The sequence below is a fragment of the Acanthopagrus latus genome, chromosome 15, assembly GCF_904848185.1.
Source record: "Acanthopagrus latus isolate v.2019 chromosome 15, fAcaLat1.1, whole genome shotgun sequence".
In the NCBI taxonomy this organism is placed as follows: Eukaryota; Metazoa; Chordata; class Actinopteri; order Spariformes; family Sparidae; genus Acanthopagrus; species Acanthopagrus latus.
The window spans coordinates 22,643,048-22,662,683 of NC_051053.1; the positions used below are offsets into that span (position 1 = coordinate 22,643,048).

General features: G+C 42.0%; 9 protein-coding genes across 9 annotated transcripts; 3 read left to right on the forward strand and 6 right to left on the reverse strand.

Annotated features, from left to right (window-relative positions):
- Positions 1-760: 760 nt before the first annotated feature.
- On the reverse strand, positions 761-1,372 carry LOC119034023 (histone H3). Its single transcript, XM_037124726.1, has one exon. The coding sequence runs from the start codon at positions 1,223-1,225 to the stop codon at positions 815-817; it is 411 nt and encodes a 136-aa protein (XP_036980621.1). The 5' UTR covers positions 1,226-1,372; the 3' UTR covers positions 761-814.
- A 182-nt stretch (positions 1,373-1,554) lies between these two features.
- Positions 1,555-2,017, forward strand: LOC119034026 (histone H2A-like). The gene has a single exon (XM_037124729.1). The coding sequence runs from the start codon at positions 1,587-1,589 to the stop codon at positions 1,968-1,970; it is 384 nt and encodes a 127-aa protein (XP_036980624.1). The 5' UTR covers positions 1,555-1,586; the 3' UTR covers positions 1,971-2,017.
- Positions 2,018-3,615: 1,598 nt separating this feature from the next.
- Positions 3,616-4,306, reverse strand: LOC119034015 (histone H1-like). The gene has a single exon (XM_037124718.1). It carries the CDS (start codon positions 4,289-4,291, stop codon positions 3,668-3,670), a length of 624 nt encoding a protein of 207 aa, XP_036980613.1. The 5' UTR covers positions 4,292-4,306; the 3' UTR covers positions 3,616-3,667.
- Positions 4,307-6,918: 2,612 nt separating this feature from the next.
- Positions 6,919-7,362, reverse strand: LOC119034019 (histone H2B-like). Its single transcript, XM_037124721.1, has one exon. It carries the CDS (start codon positions 7,331-7,333, stop codon positions 6,965-6,967), a length of 369 nt encoding a protein of 122 aa, XP_036980616.1. The 5' UTR covers positions 7,334-7,362; the 3' UTR covers positions 6,919-6,964.
- Positions 7,363-8,327: 965 nt separating this feature from the next.
- On the reverse strand, positions 8,328-8,731 carry LOC119034034 (histone H4). Its single transcript, XM_037124738.1, has one exon. It carries the CDS (start codon positions 8,687-8,689, stop codon positions 8,378-8,380), a length of 312 nt encoding a protein of 103 aa, XP_036980633.1. The 5' UTR covers positions 8,690-8,731; the 3' UTR covers positions 8,328-8,377.
- A 4,261-nt stretch (positions 8,732-12,992) lies between these two features.
- On the forward strand, positions 12,993-13,723 carry LOC119034014 (histone H1-like). The gene has a single exon (XM_037124717.1). The coding sequence runs from the start codon at positions 13,048-13,050 to the stop codon at positions 13,669-13,671; it is 624 nt and encodes a 207-aa protein (XP_036980612.1). The 5' UTR covers positions 12,993-13,047; the 3' UTR covers positions 13,672-13,723.
- Positions 13,724-15,256: 1,533 nt separating this feature from the next.
- Positions 15,257-15,876, reverse strand: LOC119034027 (histone H2A-like). The gene has a single exon (XM_037124730.1). It carries the CDS (start codon positions 15,685-15,687, stop codon positions 15,304-15,306), a length of 384 nt encoding a protein of 127 aa, XP_036980625.1. The 5' UTR covers positions 15,688-15,876; the 3' UTR covers positions 15,257-15,303.
- A 143-nt stretch (positions 15,877-16,019) lies between these two features.
- LOC119034022 (histone H3) lies at positions 16,020-16,511 on the forward strand. Its single transcript, XM_037124725.1, has one exon. It carries the CDS (start codon positions 16,047-16,049, stop codon positions 16,455-16,457), a length of 411 nt encoding a protein of 136 aa, XP_036980620.1. The 5' UTR covers positions 16,020-16,046; the 3' UTR covers positions 16,458-16,511.
- Positions 16,512-18,325: 1,814 nt separating this feature from the next.
- LOC119034029 (histone H2B 1/2-like) lies at positions 18,326-18,766 on the reverse strand. The gene has a single exon (XM_037124733.1). The coding sequence runs from the start codon at positions 18,738-18,740 to the stop codon at positions 18,372-18,374; it is 369 nt and encodes a 122-aa protein (XP_036980628.1). The 5' UTR covers positions 18,741-18,766; the 3' UTR covers positions 18,326-18,371.
- Positions 18,767-19,636: the final 870 nt, after the last annotated feature.

The following is a 19,636-nucleotide window of genomic DNA, read 5'->3' on the forward strand; positions in this document are numbered from 1 at the left end:
CACATTACAAGAAAAATGTACTTTAAGACGTAGAAGACATTTTATATCCAAACAATAAGATCCTTATTACTTTGTAGAGGTGGATTAGCAATACATGACATCAAACCACCTGTTAAACTGATCCAGTACAATTTCATAATTCTGACAAATATTTCCAGCAACACACAGGATGAATTGTAATGATCTCATGTGCAAGTTGATCTGCAATGACTGAATGTTTTTTTTTTTTTTTTTTGTAGCTCAATTGAAGAGGGAAGCAGAAGATAATAATGTCCACGGTGCCAGTCACTGTGTCATCCATATATTTGTTGCTTTATAAACCATGTCACCAACTGGATCATTAGCTTAGAATTAGCTTGTAGCAGGAGCAGCCCACAGCAGAGAATTAAAACACACATGCAGGTTGCTTTCTTAGCCCCCAGCAGACTCACACAGAAGTGTTCATATATTTCCTTCTGAGAACTCACAATGAGTAGTGTTTACTTTTTTACCTCAGATTAGTTAAAATGAAAATACTGAGTTTATGATTTACCTCCAAAAGACTACAGTTCAACCTTAGGGGAAATTTGCAAACTAGGTTTGATTCACTCTTGGGTAGAAATACAGAGAAGGTATCTTGTGTTGTGACACTGAGCTGTATTAAGATTTCAACAAGACTGATACAAGGAGTTGAATTGTACAGACTGGTATCAATATGATGGTTACTATAAAGATTGATAGTAATGATTAAATATGAACAGGAAGCAGCACTTTAGGTTAGTGAAGTGGCTCTTAAAAGAGCCTTTGTGGTGTTTGGCAGGTCTAAGATCAGTTTTTAAGCTCTCTCTCCACGGATGCGGCGGGCCAGCTGGATGTCTTTGGGCATGATGGTGACTCTCTTGGCGTGGATGGCGCACAGGTTGGTGTCCTCGAAGAGTCCGACCAGGTAAGCCTCGCTGGACTCCTGCAGAGCCATGACGGCGGAGCTCTGGAAGCGCAGGTCGGTCTTGAAATCCTGAGCGATCTCCCTGACCAGGCGCTGGAAGGGCAGCTTGCGGATGAGCAGCTCGGTGGATTTCTGGTAACGACGGATCTCTCTGAGGGCCACGGTACCGGGCCTGTAACGGTGAGGCTTCTTGACGCCGCCGGTAGCCGGGGCGCTCTTGCGGGCAGCCTTGGTGGCCAGCTGCTTCCTCGGGGCTTTGCCTCCGGTGGACTTACGAGCGGTCTGCTTGGTTCTTGCCATGGCTTTTTCTTGCTGCGAACAGTCGAAAAGTTAAAGAAAGAGCGGAGACACGCTGCTTTTAAGCTGTGAGAGCGGCCGTGATAAGTGACGCGGCTTCTTCCTCCGGCCTGTGATTGGTTGGGGTCTCCACGAGGAGCTCAGCGCCGCCTGGAGGAGCGACCCACCGCCCCAGTCTCGGCTGCTGATTGGAGAGAGTCCTTTGAAAAAAGTCCGCCAGAATTCAGGCGGCAGTCCTCCGCTGAAGCCTCTTCTCTGGTTGGTCGGACAGGAACTCCCTCGCTCGCTCCGCGGATATATATGTGAGGCTGAAGCTGTGAGCGACACAGTTTCTCTGAGCAGCGACTTTAGAAAACCTAGAATCATGAGCGGAAGAGGTAAAACCGGCGGTAAGGCCAGAGCAAAGGCAAAGACCCGCTCGTCCCGTGCCGGGCTCCAGTTCCCAGTCGGCCGTGTCCACAGGCTGCTGCGTAAAGGCAACTACGCCGAGCGTGTCGGTGCCGGAGCCCCCGTCTACCTGGCGGCCGTGCTGGAGTATCTGACGGCTGAGATCCTGGAGCTGGCTGGAAACGCAGCCCGCGACAACAAGAAGACCAGGATCATCCCCCGTCACCTTCAGCTGGCTGTCCGCAACGACGAGGAGCTCAACAAGCTGCTTGGCGGAGTCACCATCGCTCAGGGTGGTGTGCTGCCCAACATCCAGGCTGTGCTGCTGCCCAAGAAGACCGAGAAGGCTCCCAAGAAGTAAACACCTGAGATGATCCAACAACCAAAGGCTCTTTTAAGAGCCGCACACTCTTCTGAAAAAAGAGCCATGTTTCTCACAACTACTAAGTTACATGAATCACAGTATGATCATCGGGCTCCTAACGGAGCTCCAGATATGACGTAACATGTTAAAAGTGACTTGTGACAATATAGTTATTACGGGCGCATGTTGTCTCCTTAAAGTGAGCGTCTTTCTTACTCTGTTGCAGTCAGTATCATGTTATCCCGCATGTAGGCAGCGCCTTTCACTGATCATCTCCTCCGAAAGTGGCATCATGTGTGTCAGACTCTCAGCTGAGGGAACTCATACATACACCGTTTAATGATGCCACTGAACGCAGCCTTGTAGTTACAGTAGTGCTCAATGTATCATGTTGCCAAGGGAACCTGTAGTTTATCAGTGATCGGAATCTAGCTCAATCCTTCAATAAGACCACACGAGATTAAAAATTCACTATATTATAGGCCTAATTAAATAGCTGCCTAAATGACGGTTAACAAGCTATTGATGAGAATTGAAAAATAAAAGACACTCACCTTAAAGACATCATGGTGGCCATAGCAGGTTCTAGAGAAGGTGCGTTCGATTTGCTTACCCAGCTGCCCAGGAATGATATTAATATTATCAATTATTATTATTATTATTATTTTCATTCATTCAGATAGATAGATACTTTATTGATCCCGGAGGAAATTCAAGCATCCAGTAGCAATAACAAACATTGAACATACATACAATATCAAAGAAACAGTAGAAATACAAATATGGAATAAAACAATGTTTTGTACAACTGTATAAAAATATAAAGTGATATTAAAAATATAAGGTGACATAGAGGTAAAAAGGTGAGGCTAGAAGTATGGGGGTCCTAAAGAGTGAGGTTTGAAGCAGATCAAAAGTGGCCTATTGTGCCGGAGTGGTGTGGATCGGTGAGGTGGACAGGCACCGGGCAACTGGCTGGGTTAGGTAGAGGAGGATTGTTTCTAAAATTGCCACTGTTGTGGGTCCAGTGCACTGACGCTGTAGCCTTATATATCATTTATATATCATATATATCTATGTAGACTGAGGCTACTGCGTGAGACATTGTTGTGGGGTAGTGTGTCAGACCTCGGTGGCCTCATGCAGTTGCCTGCCTGTTCACAAGCTGCGTGTCTGCAGTCTGCAGCACTGCCTCTATCTTCTTCAATCTACACGAACCTGCCTAATCTGATCATACCTACCCAAAACACACATAACATGGAGCAGAAGTTATCTATACTTCCACCACTTACCTCTACTTTCGTCACCTCTGTTTTATGTCATAATTTAAGCATGTTATATACATACAGTGCTTTATTGTTGTTATGTTGACACATATTTTATTCTATTTGCTGCTTTCCTGCTGCTATGATGAACCCCCCCCCAGGTATAAATGTTGAAGTTATTGAAATTAACTCAATTATAAATGACACACACACAGAAATAAAAGGCAGATAGCAAATATATATTAAAAAAAAAAATAAAAATAAAAAATAAAAAATAATAATAATAAAAATATGTACAACTCAAGTATAGTTTAAGAAATACTTTTGTTTCTGATGTTTAAGAAAGTGTAACAGAATGCTGCTCTTTGTGGATGTTGTGGGTGGCTCTTAAAAGAGCCTTTTGTCGGTCCGTGTGGAGATGGAGACAGCTCACTTCTTCTTGGGTGCTGCCTTCTTGGCTTTGGGCTTGGCGACCTTCTTTGCGGGAGCCTTCTTGGCTGCGGGGGCCTTCTTCACCACTTTCTTAGGGCTCTTAGTGGCCTTTTTGGGGCTCTTTGTAGCTTTCTTGGGGCTCTTGGCGGCCTTCTTAGCTGCCGCGGGTTTCTTTGCTGCCTTCTTGGGGGATTTCTTTGCGGCTGCTGGCTTCTTTGCTGCCGCCTTGGGCTTCTTGGCAGCTGCGGGCTTCTTGGCTTTAGCGGGAGCTTTCTTTGCCGGCTTCTTGACTTTGGGCTCAGCCACCTTCTTGTTCATCTTGAAGGATCCGGACGCTCCGGTGCCCTTGGTCTGGACCAGAGTCCCCTTAACCACCAGCCCCTTGACGGCGGTCTTGACGCGGGAGTTGTTCTTCTCCACATCGTATCCTCCGGCGGCCAGAGCCTTCTTGAGAGCGGCCAGAGACACGCCGCCGCGCTCCTTGGATGCGGCCACGGCCTTGACGATCAGGTCTCTGACGCTGGGACCGGCCTTCTTCGGCTTTGTGGCCGACTTCTTCTTTGCGGCTTTGGCCGGTGCGGCGGCCGGTGCTGCTGCGGCTGCTGGTGCTTCTTCTGCCATTGTGTCGTCTGTTCTACTCTGTCAACGCGAGTGTGAATGAACTGATTCTCTGAGTGCAGAGCTGCACTTAAACACATCATGAGAACCGTGGAGACTCAACCCGGCCCGTGTCCCGTCGGTCGAGGCTGATCGTCGTGTCACTTGTGTTTTCTCTTCATCGATAAAACTCTCCAGACTAACTATGAAACAACTTCTGGAGGCCGACAGTGGAGGAGCCGATAGCGGACTCGTGTCTCTTCATATTGAAGTCATGTTGAGCTCTGATGCTCTCTGCATTTTGTTCTGGGAGCCTCCAAACCTCACACTTTCACCGCCGTCATCAGCGCTGATCACCGACTTTTCTCTCTTATTTCTCTCCTAAAATGTTAAAAATGCATCAGAGATCCACCAAAAGTTGGTTTCTAGCTGCCCAACACGTTTGTTCAGGGACTCAACATAAAATCAACCATCTGTTGTTGGTCAGTTTGTGATAAAATGAAGTTATTGTAGCGGCAGCAAACACACTGATGAAGGCTGAGGCTTCCCCTCAGCTAATCACCATGACTGTAAACATGTCCTCTGCTGAGGAGGACTGTTAATATAAATACACTGATAATCGTTTTACAGTTTAATCAGAGGCAACATAGAGTGTTTCTTGGAAGAAAAACAAAAATCATAAAGTATCACTGCTGAATGTTAAAAAAAAAAACCAAAGACATACAATATTTCTATTCTGGCCTTCTTGGGCGCGTTTCAGTGATGATTTTAATTCCTGGATTCTGGATTAAAATAAACGGTTGACTTTATAAAACCAGTTCGGCCAAATATGATACTGAGCTGTCTAGTTTATGAAAATCATGATGTAATTCTGAATTAGGTCACTTTGGACCTGTTGAATTACATCAGTGTGCCGGATGCAGTGCAGCATCATTTTGTTTCAATGCACTCGTATTCAAAGAAAGTATTTTACTTAACATATTTAGTTACATTCCGCCACTATAACATATTTATAGGAATGTGGAAAAAAATAGTAATAATAAAATGTTGAAATGTAAATAACTGTACACAAAAACATAATGGTCAGCGAGTTTTGATGCAAAAGACATTAAAGGGACAATGTATAGTTTTTGAGAATAAAGTTAAATTAAGAATTTTAATAGTCACCATATAAATGAGGTAATAATACAAATCAACATTAATAAATAATTAAAATCTCTTTGTTTTCCTGACTGTTTCACTGGACCCTGCGACCTTTGTAGCTTCAACAAGAACAGCTTGTTTCAAGCCTAGACTACATTTGTTTAGATATAATTACAATTACTTAATTTAAAAAAAAATAATAATAATAATTGGAAAGCTATCTTCAAATTAACTTTTCTTCCACAGAACTACAAAGTGCAACTTCAGTGTATTATAAGTTATATAAAACTACACTCATATCATAAGTGTAGTGTATTTACTGAACTACACTCCTTTGTTAAATATTCTATGTAACCGATTGTCCAACAAAGAACACAAAGTTGATGTTCTGTTACAACACTGTGCTCTCCTGCAGGTACTACAGGCCAGCTGTCGGTTTGTCACTGAACATATTTTGAATTTTATTCATGCACTTTTAGTATTTTACATTACATTCCAATTATCTTCTTGCTCAAAATTACTCCCTTGCATATAGGAAATGTTATATAGGAATGCTATAAAGAAAAAAATGGCGCAGTGGCTGGTGTGGGAATTGCACAGAGAAAAAAGGACTTTACTGGTACGATGTCCTCCTGCATAGTCCTGGATAATAAACGATTTTGTCAAAGGTTTCAGATGCTCATACTTCATATTCTGCTGTTTAATGTACTCGTTGAGATTTGTGATAACTGCTCTGAGTACTTACTGTGATTTGTTAAGCCATAAAGGAGACTTTTTGGAGACTTGTCATGATGCTAAACTAGCTTAAATGCTCCCCCTCGTTTCATGTGCTGTTCAGAATATCCTGAGACTGACGCAAATCTTCACACGCCATTGCTGTGCTAATAATAATAATAATAATAATAATAATAATGATAATGTGTAGTGCATTTTGTCACATTACATTTCATAATGTTTTATTGTATATTTTGTCTATGTGAGCTGCAAACTTGTTCAGCTCACATTCATTCATCTAGCTCTGAATGTAGTGTATGTTTATGCACACATTAAATGTTTGAAGCATTATTGAAAATCGGCTTTGTCACATAATGGATTATGTGTTTTGTTATGTTTGTGGAATGTACAAAAATACCAGGATGTAATTATTTTATATGAAACGAGTTGTGCATTTTATTTTGTTTGAATTGCACAGACAAAAGAGGACTGATGCAAGTTTTCACACATTGCTGTGTTGCAGTGAACTGTATATATACACACACACACACACATCCCATAATCCAGCTGGTCGTCACAGTCATGTGGAGCTGCGACTTATCACATGTTTATAAGACTAGTCAGACCTGGTAGTTGTAATAATGTGCTGACCAAAATGGATTGAACTTCTTTTGCAGAGGGTTTATGGAACACTTAACAATTCCTGGAGTTCAAGCAACCACTCAACGTATAAAAATTACAATGAGTGTTTTATGCACAACGGATAGAAGGAAACGTGCTCTTGTTTGAAGTAGTGTGCGGCTCTTAAAAGAGCCTTTGTGTTGCTGGTCGTCAGCAGGTTTACTTGGAGCTGGTGTACTTGGTCACGGCCTTGGTGCCCTCAGACACGGCGTGCTTGGCCAGCTCACCGGGCAGCAGCAGGCGGACGGCGGTCTGGATCTCCCTGGAGGTGATGGTGGAGCGCTTGTTGTAGTGAGCCAGACGGGAGGACTCACCGGCGATGCGCTCGAAGATGTCGCTCACAAAGGAGTTCATGATGCCCATAGCCTTGGAGGAGATCCCGGTGTCGGGGTGGACCTGCTTCAGGACTTTGTAGACGTAGATAGCATAGCTCTCCTTCCTGCTCTTTCTCCTCTTCTTGCCGGTCTTGGTGGCTTTAGACACGGCTTTCTTGGAGCCCTTCTTGGGTGCTTTAACTGGATCAGGCATGGCTGATTCTGGTAACAGATGACCCAGACGCTGTCGGAGCTCGGTGTATGAAGGCGCCTGATGTAAATGTCGCTGTGCTGTTGCTCGCAGAGGATTGGCTGAGTCCTTGGATGAGACTGAGCATGCGTCAACAGATCGATCACGTATCATCAAAACCCATCTCATCCGACTATCTAATCCTAACCAAAAATTACTAGTAAAGACTTATTTCTATTTCATTTAGAGACAACTCAAGTAAGTTTGGTCGTTGCAATTCAGTTTGGTGCAAATAAAGTAAGAAACACATTGTGTAAACTACAGAAGAGCTTCAGTGTGACCCTTTTTCGATGTTTGAGTGGAAACATTATATGTCTGAATAAGAATTAATAACTTGTGCTTCTTGGTTTCGATGTAACACATTCCACAGTGACACCAGTCAGCTAAATATGTCAGATATTTCAGCACAAATAAACAGAAGTACAGAAAATATTCGAAAGAAACACATCATTCATGTTTATTACGTTTGTTACCACATAATTCAATATTTAAATCTAATTAGTACTTAAGTATGAATACAGCAATATTAGTTGTGTTCACAACATTTAAGACCACCTTTAATATGAAGTGATAAGTTGTAGGACACTGATGGCGTAGTCATTAATCACATTTAAAAAAAAACAAAAAAAAAAACAAAAAAACATCATTGCCATGTATCTTTTGTCTGCAGTAGTGGATTATACACCGAGTTTTAAAGCAATACGCAATGAATGGCACATTATAGAACTACAAGATACACATTGTGACCTCTCCCAAAGTGAGCCACACCAGAACAAGGTCCATTAGATCACATTCATACATGTTGGTCACAACTTTCCCTCCAGATCCAGGAGCAACATTATAGAGGTGATTGATGACTGATCGCTACTTTGTGCCTCCAATAGATGTGAAACAAGATATTTTTTTTAAACAATAGAGAGGATTTTAAGAAGCAGGAAGATGCTTTCATAGAAATAAGTGTGTGGCCCTTAAAAGGACCTTTAGTTTGGATGAACAGATCGATGTGATTTAACCTCCGAAGCCGTACAGGGTGCGGCCCTGCCTCTTCAGAGCGTACACCACATCCATGGCGGTCACCGTCTTCCTCTTGGCGTGCTCGGTGTAGGTGACGGCGTCACGGATCACGTTCTCCAGGAACACCTTCAGCACACCGCGGGTCTCCTCGTAGATCAGACCGGAGATACGCTTCACTCCACCGCGACGAGCCAGACGGCGGATGGCTGGTTTGGTGATTCCCTGGATGTTATCACGGAGAACTTTACGGTGGCGCTTGGCGCCTCCTTTACCGAGTCCTTTACCTCCCTTTCCTCTGCCACTCATGACTACTATTCAGATTTTTCAAAGTCAATGTTTTCTTGCCCCTGAGTCTCGCTTATATATATCTTGTCTGAGGACGTAATTGAAGACATGGGAAGGGTCTCTGCCTCCTTCCCTGGGGGCTAATTATGAACTATTTGCCACATTAGCGCCACCTACTGAACAAAAGCATAAATCAGGTTAAAGGATTTTTTGCACCTACTGTGTATGTTTGACCATTGCACCATTAGTAGGACTGTGGCTACAGAGGCCGAATTAAATACTGGCCACGGTTCATAAGGATGTCGGATTTATTTGCTCTCTCGGTGTGTTTCAGCAGACACCATGACACTCTTGGACCACGTGTAGAATATTGTTTGTTCCTCATCCGAAGCCATGTTGTTCTGACCCACAATGCCACTGACATGACCTCACCATGCGACCTCACATTTCCCACAATGCCATCAACTAAACTGAAATGTTTAAGTACCTTTCGGACACATATCTTATCAACCTGGCCGCAGAGAAAGAATAAATACATTTTTTTTTTCTGTTAATTGATGATCACACGCTGAAAATTATTTTATTAAAAAAAAAAATGGATTCTCTTTTAATAATATCCATCTGTTCCTCTTGCTGTGCTTGACACGTACCTGTTCCAATCATGGTATACCCCAAAAAATAAGCCCTCAAGTTAGCGGAAATAAGTGGAAAACAAATGTCTTCAGAGAGCTTTTTGTATTTTATATCCATGAAATCAAGCCTGTTTGTCCATCCTGGGAGAGGTAATCCATCATCTGTGGCTCTTCCAGAGGTTTCTTTCATCTTCTTTGTTCCCCTTTAAAAGTGTTTTTTGTTTTTTTTGTTTTTTACTCAACATGCCAAGGTTTTCCTCACTCGATTCACGGGTCTAAGGACAGAGGATGTCCTTCACTTGTAAAGCCCACTGAGGAAATGCAATTTTGATTTTGGGAGCAGAATTTCAAAATCCCATAAAAAAATAAAAACTCCTATCAAATTATTATCAGCAAACTCCAACAGAAAACCAAATTATTAAAAATTCTACTGATGTAGATCTAAACAAGATGTTGATAGTCTTTCATAAATGCAGCAGAATAGCTGTGATGCAGTTTTCTAACTGGAAGTGATTGTAAACAAATATTGTGGTCTGATCCCATCTATTCACTTTCTTTCCTTCTCTTCTTCTTTTTTTTCCTTTATTTTTGTTGAGTTGTGAGCAGTGAAGACTGAGCACCTTGAACAGAAACAGCAGCTGCTGGTCTCAGTTCAGCACCTCGGACAGCAACACAGGACTCTCAGGGGAGGAGAACAGAAGCTCCACCTGGGCTCACCTGAGCGAGTTGAGATGTGTGCATGTCAGTTTCAGCTTCTGCTTTATTTCTTGAAGATTAAGCACTTCATAGTGGATAGAGCCACTTTGGCAATATCAAAAAAGTTATAGGCCCTTGAGATTAAAGCATTTAAAACACATAATTAATCATTTTACCAAAGTATTTAGTGTCCATGTAGTAAGAGTCACAACAAAAGCAAAATTGTTTCAATTTGATTAATTTCATATTTCCCATATAACCACAGCTGCTGTGACATGTTGTAATAACTTCAGAGTGGAAACAGTCAGAGTGACGGGCGGCTGGTAGAAATGAGAAAAGAGTGTTTACAGTTTATAAACAGGTAACAGATGACGGAGCTCTCCATGGTGCTGGTGACACTGACGGATGGCGTTCATTCCCCTGAGAATGTATTTATCTGTTTCATGTTTATTTTGTTTGGTACACTGCACACACAACAGAGGAAATGTGTTTCAAAATAATAATGGGTCATTCTATATGAACTCACCCAGGGCCTCCCAGGAGAAGTCATGGATTGTCTTATAAAAATAAAAAATAAATAAATAAATAAATAAATAAATAAATAAATAAATAAATAAATAAATAAATAAATAAATAAATAAATAAAATCAATTTGAAACTTCTATTATATTTATGAGACTGTAGTTATGGTGTTATATCACCACTAGTTTACACTTTCATGCAACCAAATTATGGTTATAAATTATGGTGTAGAATTAATCTAATTCTATCACATACAGAAGTTACTGACTTCCATGCTGTCAATCTGTCTGAGCCATTTTTTCATTCTGTTCTAGAAATAGTTTCGAAAGTTTCAAGTTTTAGTTTGTTTCATCATCATCGGTGTCTGGAGATAATGACTATCTAATTTCTAAGCACAATACACATATACAGTTTGATTATTTGTAATGTATAATGTATAACATAATCAAGTTGCACCAATACAGGGATAATCACACCTAGACAGGTTTGGGTGGATAGTTGCATATATTTTTTTCTTTTTTTCTTTTAGTTAACCTGAATTTGTCAGAAATTAGTTCAGAATGTTTATAATTGTGAAACTTGTGTGTTTTGAGCCAAGAAACTAGGACTGATATTTTGTCCAGAGATGCAAACTGACATGACATCATCTAGTCTGAAACAAACCATTTCAAGCTATTCATAATCTCAAGAATTCAATGAAAAACAGGCTCAGAAGGTTTCAGATACATAGAAAACCTTGAAGTCAGCACAATATGAAATATCTGCTGATGAAAAAACCCAAAAAATGTGGGACAACACAGCCAGTGAGAAATGCAAAGAATTTCCCAATTACATAAATAATATAAATGATTAAGTAGTAATCATTTATATGATATAGTAATAAAACATCTCTGACATTTTGTAATACATACACAATGAGTATTGGCACTTTCAAATGCTAAGTTTAAAGAACACTTGAACAATTATTTTTGGGAAAATCAAAATACAGTCAAAATAACCCCAAAAATGTGCTTGTTTATTGCTCTGAACCTTTAGGAAGCTGTGTAGCACCTAATGGACTAGTTAAACTAGTGGAGATATGAAGTTCTGAAAATGGCAAATTCTTCTTTCTGGTTAAATAAACAAACAAACAAATAATTAAAATATATATCATTGTGCACATTAAGCAACAACTACTTTAATGAATGAATGTTGCAAAGGTGTTCAAGACAATTCAAACTGAATCCAGTCAAATAAAAACGAAAAACAAATATTAGACTATATTTGATTTGCTTGATTGGGACTGATAACAACAGGTCCACACTGATTAAATAAAATCATTTTTTCATTTATATTATACATTTGAAATCCAACCATTGAAATGACCACTTGTTAAACTCTTTAGCTTATCACATAAACCAAATGACCATTAATTTGAAATGTATCTATTTTATTGTCAGTCTGAAAAAAAGAAACAAACAAACGCCCCTCCCACTGATTTCAATAATTGGCCATGGGCTACATACAGTACATATACATATATGTTTATTGCCTTTTAAAATAAACTTATCTTGTGTCTCTGTTTTTAAATTGTAATATATTGTATTACTGTGCACAGCTGCCCCCAGTAAGGCACACTGTCTGATCCAGTTTAGAAGTAGTGTGTATTACATTTGACACTGATGCAACAGGTCCAAAGTGACTACACTGAATTATTTTAAATCTCATTTAGTCTCTGTATGATTTTGATAATCAGCCTGAGATCAATTTTCATCAAAATGTTTTGTCAAGCCAAATATTCATGTTTGCTTTGTAAAGTTCGGATTCTCACTTTCAGCATCAGCACAATATTGAGTGAAACCATGTTTTACGTTTTAAATGTTAATAAATTATCATCTATGGGTTAATTATTGTAAAACGCATTCTATGTTGCCTCCGATTAAACTGTAAAACGATTATCAGTGTATTTATATTAACAGTCCTCCTCAGCAGAGGACATGTTTACAGTCATGGTGATTAGCTGAGGGGAAGCCTCAGTCTTCATCAGTGTGTTTGCTGCCGCTACAATAACTTCATTTTATCACAAACTGACCAACAACAGATGGTTGATTTTATGTTGAGTCCCTGAACAAACGTGTGGAGAAGCTAGAAACCAACTTTTGGTGGATCTCTGATGCATTTTTAACATTTTAGGAGAGAAATAAGAGAGAAAAGTCGGTGATCAGCGCTGATGACGGCGGTGAAAGTGTGAGGTTTGGAGGCTGCCAGAACAAAATGCAGAGAGCATCAGAGCTCAACATGACTTCAATATGAAGAGACACGAGTCCGCTATCGGCTCCTCCACTGTCGGCCTCCAGAAGTTGTCTCATAGTTAGTCTGGAGAGTTTTATCGATGAAGAGAAAACACAAGTGACACGACGATCAGCCTCGACCGACGGGACACGGGCCGGGTTGAGTCTCCACGGTTCTCATGATGTGTTTAAGTGCAGCTCTGCACTCAGAGAATCAGTTCATTCACACTCGCGTTGACAGAGTAGAACAGACGACACAATGGCAGAAGAAGCACCAGCAGCCGCAGCAGCACCGGCCGCCGCACCGGCCAAAGCCGCAAAGAAGAAGTCGGCCTCCAAGCCGAAGAAGGCCGGTCCCAGCGTCAGAGACCTGATCGTCAAGGCCGTGGCCGCATCCAAGGAGCGCGGCGGCGTGTCTCTGGCCGCTCTCAAGAAGGCTCTGGCCGCCGGAGGATACGATGTGGAGAAGAACAACTCCCGCGTCAAGACCGCCGTCAAGGGGCTGGTGGTTAAGGGGACTCTGGTCCAGACCAAGGGCACCGGAGCGTCCGGATCCTTCAAGATGAACAAGAAGGTGGCTGAGCCCAAAGTCAAGAAGCCGGCAAAGAAAGCTCCCGCTAAAGCCAAGAAGCCCGCAGCTGCCAAGAAGCCCAAGGCGGCGGCAAAGAAGCCAGCAGCCGCAAAGAAATCCCCCAAGAAGGCAGCAAAGAAACCCGCGGCAGCTAAGAAGGCCGCCAAGAGCCCCAAGAAAGCTACAAAGAGCCCCAAAAAGGCCACTAAGAGTCCCAAGAAAGTGGTGAAGAAGGCCCCCGCAGCCAAGAAGGCTCCCGCAAAGAAGGTCGCCAAGCCCAAAGCCAAGAAGGCAGCACCCAAGAAGAAGTGAGCTGTCTCCATCTCCACACGGACCGACAAAAGGCTCTTTTAAGAGCCACCCACAACATCCACAAAGAGCAGCATTCTGTTACACTTTCTTAAACATCAGAAACAAAAGTATTTATTTCTTAAACTATATTTGAGTTGTACATATTTTTACTATTATGTTTTTGTTTCTATCTGCCTTTTATTTCTCTGTGTGTCATTTATAATTGAGTTAATTTCAATAACTTCATAGCAGCAGGCATATAAATAGAATAAAATATGTGTCAACATAACAACAATAAAGCACTGTATGTATATAACATGTGTAAATCATGACATAAAACAGAGGTGACGAAAGTAGAGGTAAGTGGTGGAAGTATAGATTCTTCTGTTTTGGGTAGGTATGATCAGATTAGGCAGGTTCGTGTAGATAGAGGCAGTGCTGGTAAAACTAGCCGCTCAGTCCAGATCCAATCCAACCTGACTGCAGACACGCAGCTTGTGAACAGGCAGGCAACTGCATGAGGCCACCGAGGTCTGACACACTACCCCACAACAATGTCTCACGCAGTAGCCTCAGTCTACATAGATATAAATGATATATAAATGATATATAAGGCTACAGCATCAGTGCACTGGACACACAACAGTGGCAATTTTAGAACCAATCCTCCTCTACCTAACCCAGCCAGTTGCCCGGTGCCTGTCCACCTCACCGATCCACACCACTCCGGCACAATAGGCCACTTTTGATCTGCTTCAAACCTCACTCTTTAGGACCCCCATACTTCTAGCCTCACCTTTTTACCTTTATGTCACCTTATATTTTTATACAGTTGTACAAAACATTTTTTTATTCCATATTTGTATTTCTACTGTTTCTTTGATATGGTATGTATGTTCAATGTTTGTTATTGCTACTGGATGCTTGAATTTCCTCCGGGATCAATAAAGTATCTATCTATCTATCTATTTATCTGAATGAATGAAAAAAATAATAATAATGATTGATAATATTAATATCATTCCTGGGCAGCTGGGTAAGCAAATCGTACGCACCTTCTCTAGAACCTGCTATGGCCACCGTGATGTCTTTAAGGTGAGTGTCTTTTATTTTTCAATTGTCATCAATATCTTGTTAACCGTCATTTAGGCAGCTATTAAATTATAATATAATATAGTGAACGTTTAATCTCGTGTGGTTTTGTTGAAGGATTGAGCTAGATTCTGATCACTGATAAACTACAGGTTCCCTTGGCAACATGATACATTGAGCACTACTGTAACTACAAGGCTGCGTTCAGTGGCATCATTAAACGGTGTATGTATGAGTTCCCTCAGCTGAGAGTCTGACACACATGATGCCACTTTCGGAGGAGATGATCAGTGAAAGGCACTGCCTACATGCGGGATAACATGATACTGACTGGAACAGAGTAAGAAAGACGCTCACTTTAAGGAGACAACATGCGCCCGTAATAACTATATTGTGGTCACAAGTTACTTTTGACATGTTACGTCATATCGGGGGCTCCGTTAGGAATCCGATGATCATACTGTGATTCATGTAACTTAGTAGTTCTGAGAAACATGGCTCTTTTTCAGAGGAGTGTGCGGCTCTTAAAAGAGCCTTTGGTTGTCGGATCATCTCAGGTGTTCACTTCTTGGGAGCCTTCTCGGTCTTCTTGGGCAGCAGCACAGCCTGGATGTTGGGCAGCACACCACCCTGAGCGATGGTGACTCCGCCAAGCAGCTTGTTGAGCTCCTCGTCGTTGCGGACAGCCAGCTGAAGGTGACGGGGGATGATCCTGGTCTTCTTGTTGTCGCGGGCTGCGTTTCCAGCCAGCTCCAGGATCTCAGCCGTCAGATACTCCAGCACGGCCGCCAGGTAGACGGGGGCTCCGGCACCGACACGCTCGGCGTAGTTGCCTTTACGCAGCAGCCTGTGGACACGGCCGACTGGGAACTGGAGCCCGGCACGAGACGAGCGGGTCTTTGCCTTTGCTCTGGCCTTACCGCCGGTTTTACCTCTTCCGCTCATGATTCTAGGTTTTCTAAAGTCGCTGCTCAGAGAAACTGTGTCGCTCACAGCTTCAACCTCACATATATATCCGCGGAGCGAGCGAGGGAGTTCCTGTCCGACCAACCAGAGAAGAGGCTTCAGCGGAGGACTGCCGCCTCAATTCTGGCGGACTTTTTTCAAAGGACTCTCCAATCAGCAGCCGAGACTGGGGCGGTGGTTCGCTCCTCCAGGCGGCGCTGAGCTCCTCGTGGAGACCCCAACCAATCACAGGCCGGAGGAAGAAGCTGCGTCACTCATCACGGCCGCTCTCACAGCTTAAAAGCAGCGTGTCTCCGCTCTATCTCTAACTTTGCTACTGTTCGCAGCAAGAAAAAGCTATGGCAAGAACCAAGCAGACCGCTCGTAAGTCCACCGGAGGCAAAGCCCCGAGGAAGCAGCTGGCCACCAAGGCTGCCCGCAAGAGCGCCCCGGCTACCGGCGGCGTCAAGAAGCCTCACCGTTACAGGCCCGGTACCGTGGCTCTCAGAGAGATCCGTCGTTACCAGAAATCCACCGAGCTGCTCATCCGCAAGCTGCCCTTCCAGCGCCTGGTCAGGGAGATCGCTCAGGACTTCAAGACCGACCTGCGCTTCCAGAGCTCCGCCGTCATGGCTCTGCAGGAGTCCAGCGAGGCTTACCTGGTCGGACTCTTCGAGGACACCAACCTGTGCGCCATCCACGCCAAGAGAGTCACCATCATGCCCAAAGACATCCAGCTGGCCCGCCGCATCCGTGGGGAGAGAGCTTAAAAACTGATCTCAGACCTGCCAAACAACACAAAGGCTCTTTTAAGAGCCACTCCACTGACCTAAAGTGCTGCTTCCTGTTCATATTTAATCATTACTATCAATCTTCATAGTAACCATCATATTGTTACCACTCTATACAATTCAACTCCTTGTATCAGTCTTGTTGAAACCTTAATACAGCTCAGTGTCACAACACAAGATACCTTCTCTGTATTTCTACCCAAGAGTGAATCCAACCTAGTTTGCAAATTTCCCCTAAGCTTGAACTGTAGTCTTTTGGAGGTAAATCATAAACTCAGTATTTTCATTTTAACTAATCTGAGGTAAAAAAGTAAACACTACTCATTGTGGTGAGTTCTCAGAAGGAAATATATGAACACTCCTTTTCTTGCACACTTCTGTGTGAGTCTGCTGGGGGCTAAGAAAGCAACCTGCATGTGTGTTTTAATTCTCTGCTGTGGGCTGCTCCTGCTACAAGCTAATGATCCAGTTGGTGACATGGTTTATAAAGCAACAAATATATGGATGACACAGTGACTGGCACCGTGGACATTATTATCTTCTGCTTCCCTCTTCGATTGAGCTACAAAAAAAAAAAAAAAAAAAACATTCAGTCATTGCAGATCAACTTGCACATGAGATCATTACAATTCATCCTGTGTGTTGCTGGAAATATTTGTCAGAATTATGAAATTGTACTGGATCAGTTTAACAGGTGGTTTGATGTCATGTATTGCTAATCCACCTCTACAAAGTAATAAGGATCTTATTGTTTGGATATAAAATGTCTTCTACGTCTTAAAGTACATTTTTCTTGTAATGTGTCACTGATCAACCTACAAGAATGTCTTATGACATCTAGCAAGATTGAAAATTCAGCTTGATGTCACATTGTTGATGTATACACATTGGTCTCTTCTGTGTTTCTATTAAATCACATTCCTATTTTTTCATCATTTGGTACAAATGATGTGTTATGACTTCTTAAGTTGAATCATTAATATATAACATGCCTGTTTACTATCCAATATGGACCATATTTTTGTTTGTGTCTAACTTTACAAAAAGGTACAGTAAGTAGTAAAATAATAGTAAAGCATGACCATGATTTCTAAAGAGAGCTATTATACCAAAGGAATAAAAGCACTTATACTGCTATTTTATTATTAAACATACATTTTTTTTCTCTTATTCAAATGTATCTCAGACCTGAAAACCAACAACACAAAGGCTCTTTTAAGAGCCACTTCACTGACCTAAAGCGCTGCTTCCTGTTGTTCATGTTAAATTATTTGTACACTAAATTTACACAACCACAATGTTACAACCTCAACATTTTTTTTTTTTTGAGACCAAAAATGTAAGTCATTGTAATGACTCTTCCAACATGACGTGTTAGACATTACATCACATTTTCTGTAGCTGCCTCACTTTTTATAGTTCTTCTCATCTTATCTACCATAACTAGTTTGCTGCTTATGGTGGAGATGGTCGTGTTGCCAAGCTTGGCGATGCCTCGTGCTCCTAAATTTCTTAATGGAAATTGTGAAAGATGAGACTCCTGTGGCTTTTTAACAATACCCCCTCAGTTGACCCGAAGCCCTAAAAAGGACAAGATGTTGATTGTAAGGATTACTGAAGTCATGTGACTGAGCTGCATGAATAAAACTGACTTGATTCAGTATATAGTTTGACTACTGAACAGCGTCACCTAGTGGTCAACATCAGTACTGTAGCATTTCATTTATCTTAAACGAATGACTCAACAATTTGTAGTATTAACCCTTTTAAAACCTCGTGTTTACTAATCTGTATTGATATCTGATCAGTGAGTTTTATACAAGGAAACGTGCTCTTGTTTGAAGTAGTGTGCGGCTCTTAAAAGAGCCTTTGTGTTGCTGGTCGTCAGCAGGTTTACTTGGAGCTGGTGTACTTGGTCACGGCCTTGGTGCCCTCAGACACGGCGTGCTTGGCCAGCTCACCGGGCAGCAGCAGGCGGACGGCGGTCTGGATCTCCCTGGAGGTGATGGTGGAGCGCTTGTTGTAGTGAGCCAGACGGGAGGACTCACCGGCGATGCGCTCGAAGATGTCGCTCACAAAGGAGTTCATGATGCCCATAGCCTTGGAGGAGATCCCGGTGTCGGGGTGGACCTGCTTCAGGACTTTGTAGACGTAGATAGCATAGCTCTCTCTCCTGGTTCTCCTCTTCTTCTTGCCGGTCTTGGTGGCTTTAGACACGGCTTTCTTAGAGCCCTTCTTGGGCGCTTTCACTGTTTCAGGCATGATTCCTACGTCTGCGATAGATACTTGCTGTTACTCAGAGCGCTCTAAATTATCCTCCGATGCAAATATCACTGTGCTGTTGCTCGCACACGATTGGTTGATTGTTTCGGCCCAAACTGAGCATGCGTCGGTACAAAGTAACGCTTGTACACGTGAAGAGAATATCGATCAAGATATTTGCTACATCATCAAAGACCCTTCCGGACATTTTTTTTTAATTTATTTAATGTATCAGCTGTATTAATTTAATAAATACAAATAAAGTAAGTGCCACTTCCTATAAACTACGTTGAGCCCCATAAACAGTGTGACTTTTTTGATTCATTGTAGTTTCATTCTTTAATTTAAATGGAAACAGTGGATGCCTGTGTACTACATCATATTATGAGTGTCATGAACTTTCGCTGAAGTGAAAACTAAAGGTGACCAGTTAAGACTTCCCCTTCCTCCCTGCACCGATGTAAAAATCTAGCAATTTATAATTCAGACTGTTATGAGGAAAATGTCTTAGATACTGATATACGAAATAGTTTTTTTTTTTTTTTTTTTATATATAAACAGCTCGTTAATTGGGTGAAAATATGTGTTATTCTTGTGTGATACACCTGTACAATGAAGCACCTTGTCGTCATTGTACTGTATATTGTGCTGGATTTGTCTTGTTGCTGTTAAACACACCATTGATGTGTGTAAGCAGCTGTCAGCCATGACAACATGCTTCTGAGAAAATCAGAAAAAAAACAAACAGAAAATAGTCTTGCAAAAAGGGCATTTATTTAGTCAGAGGATTTTGGTGGAAAAAAAAGCTTAATTATTCTGAAGATCAAGCTTTTAATCTTTCTGTTATGGAGGATGAACAAGGCCTCCCTGCTGCAGGAGGTCATCTGTTTAAAGAA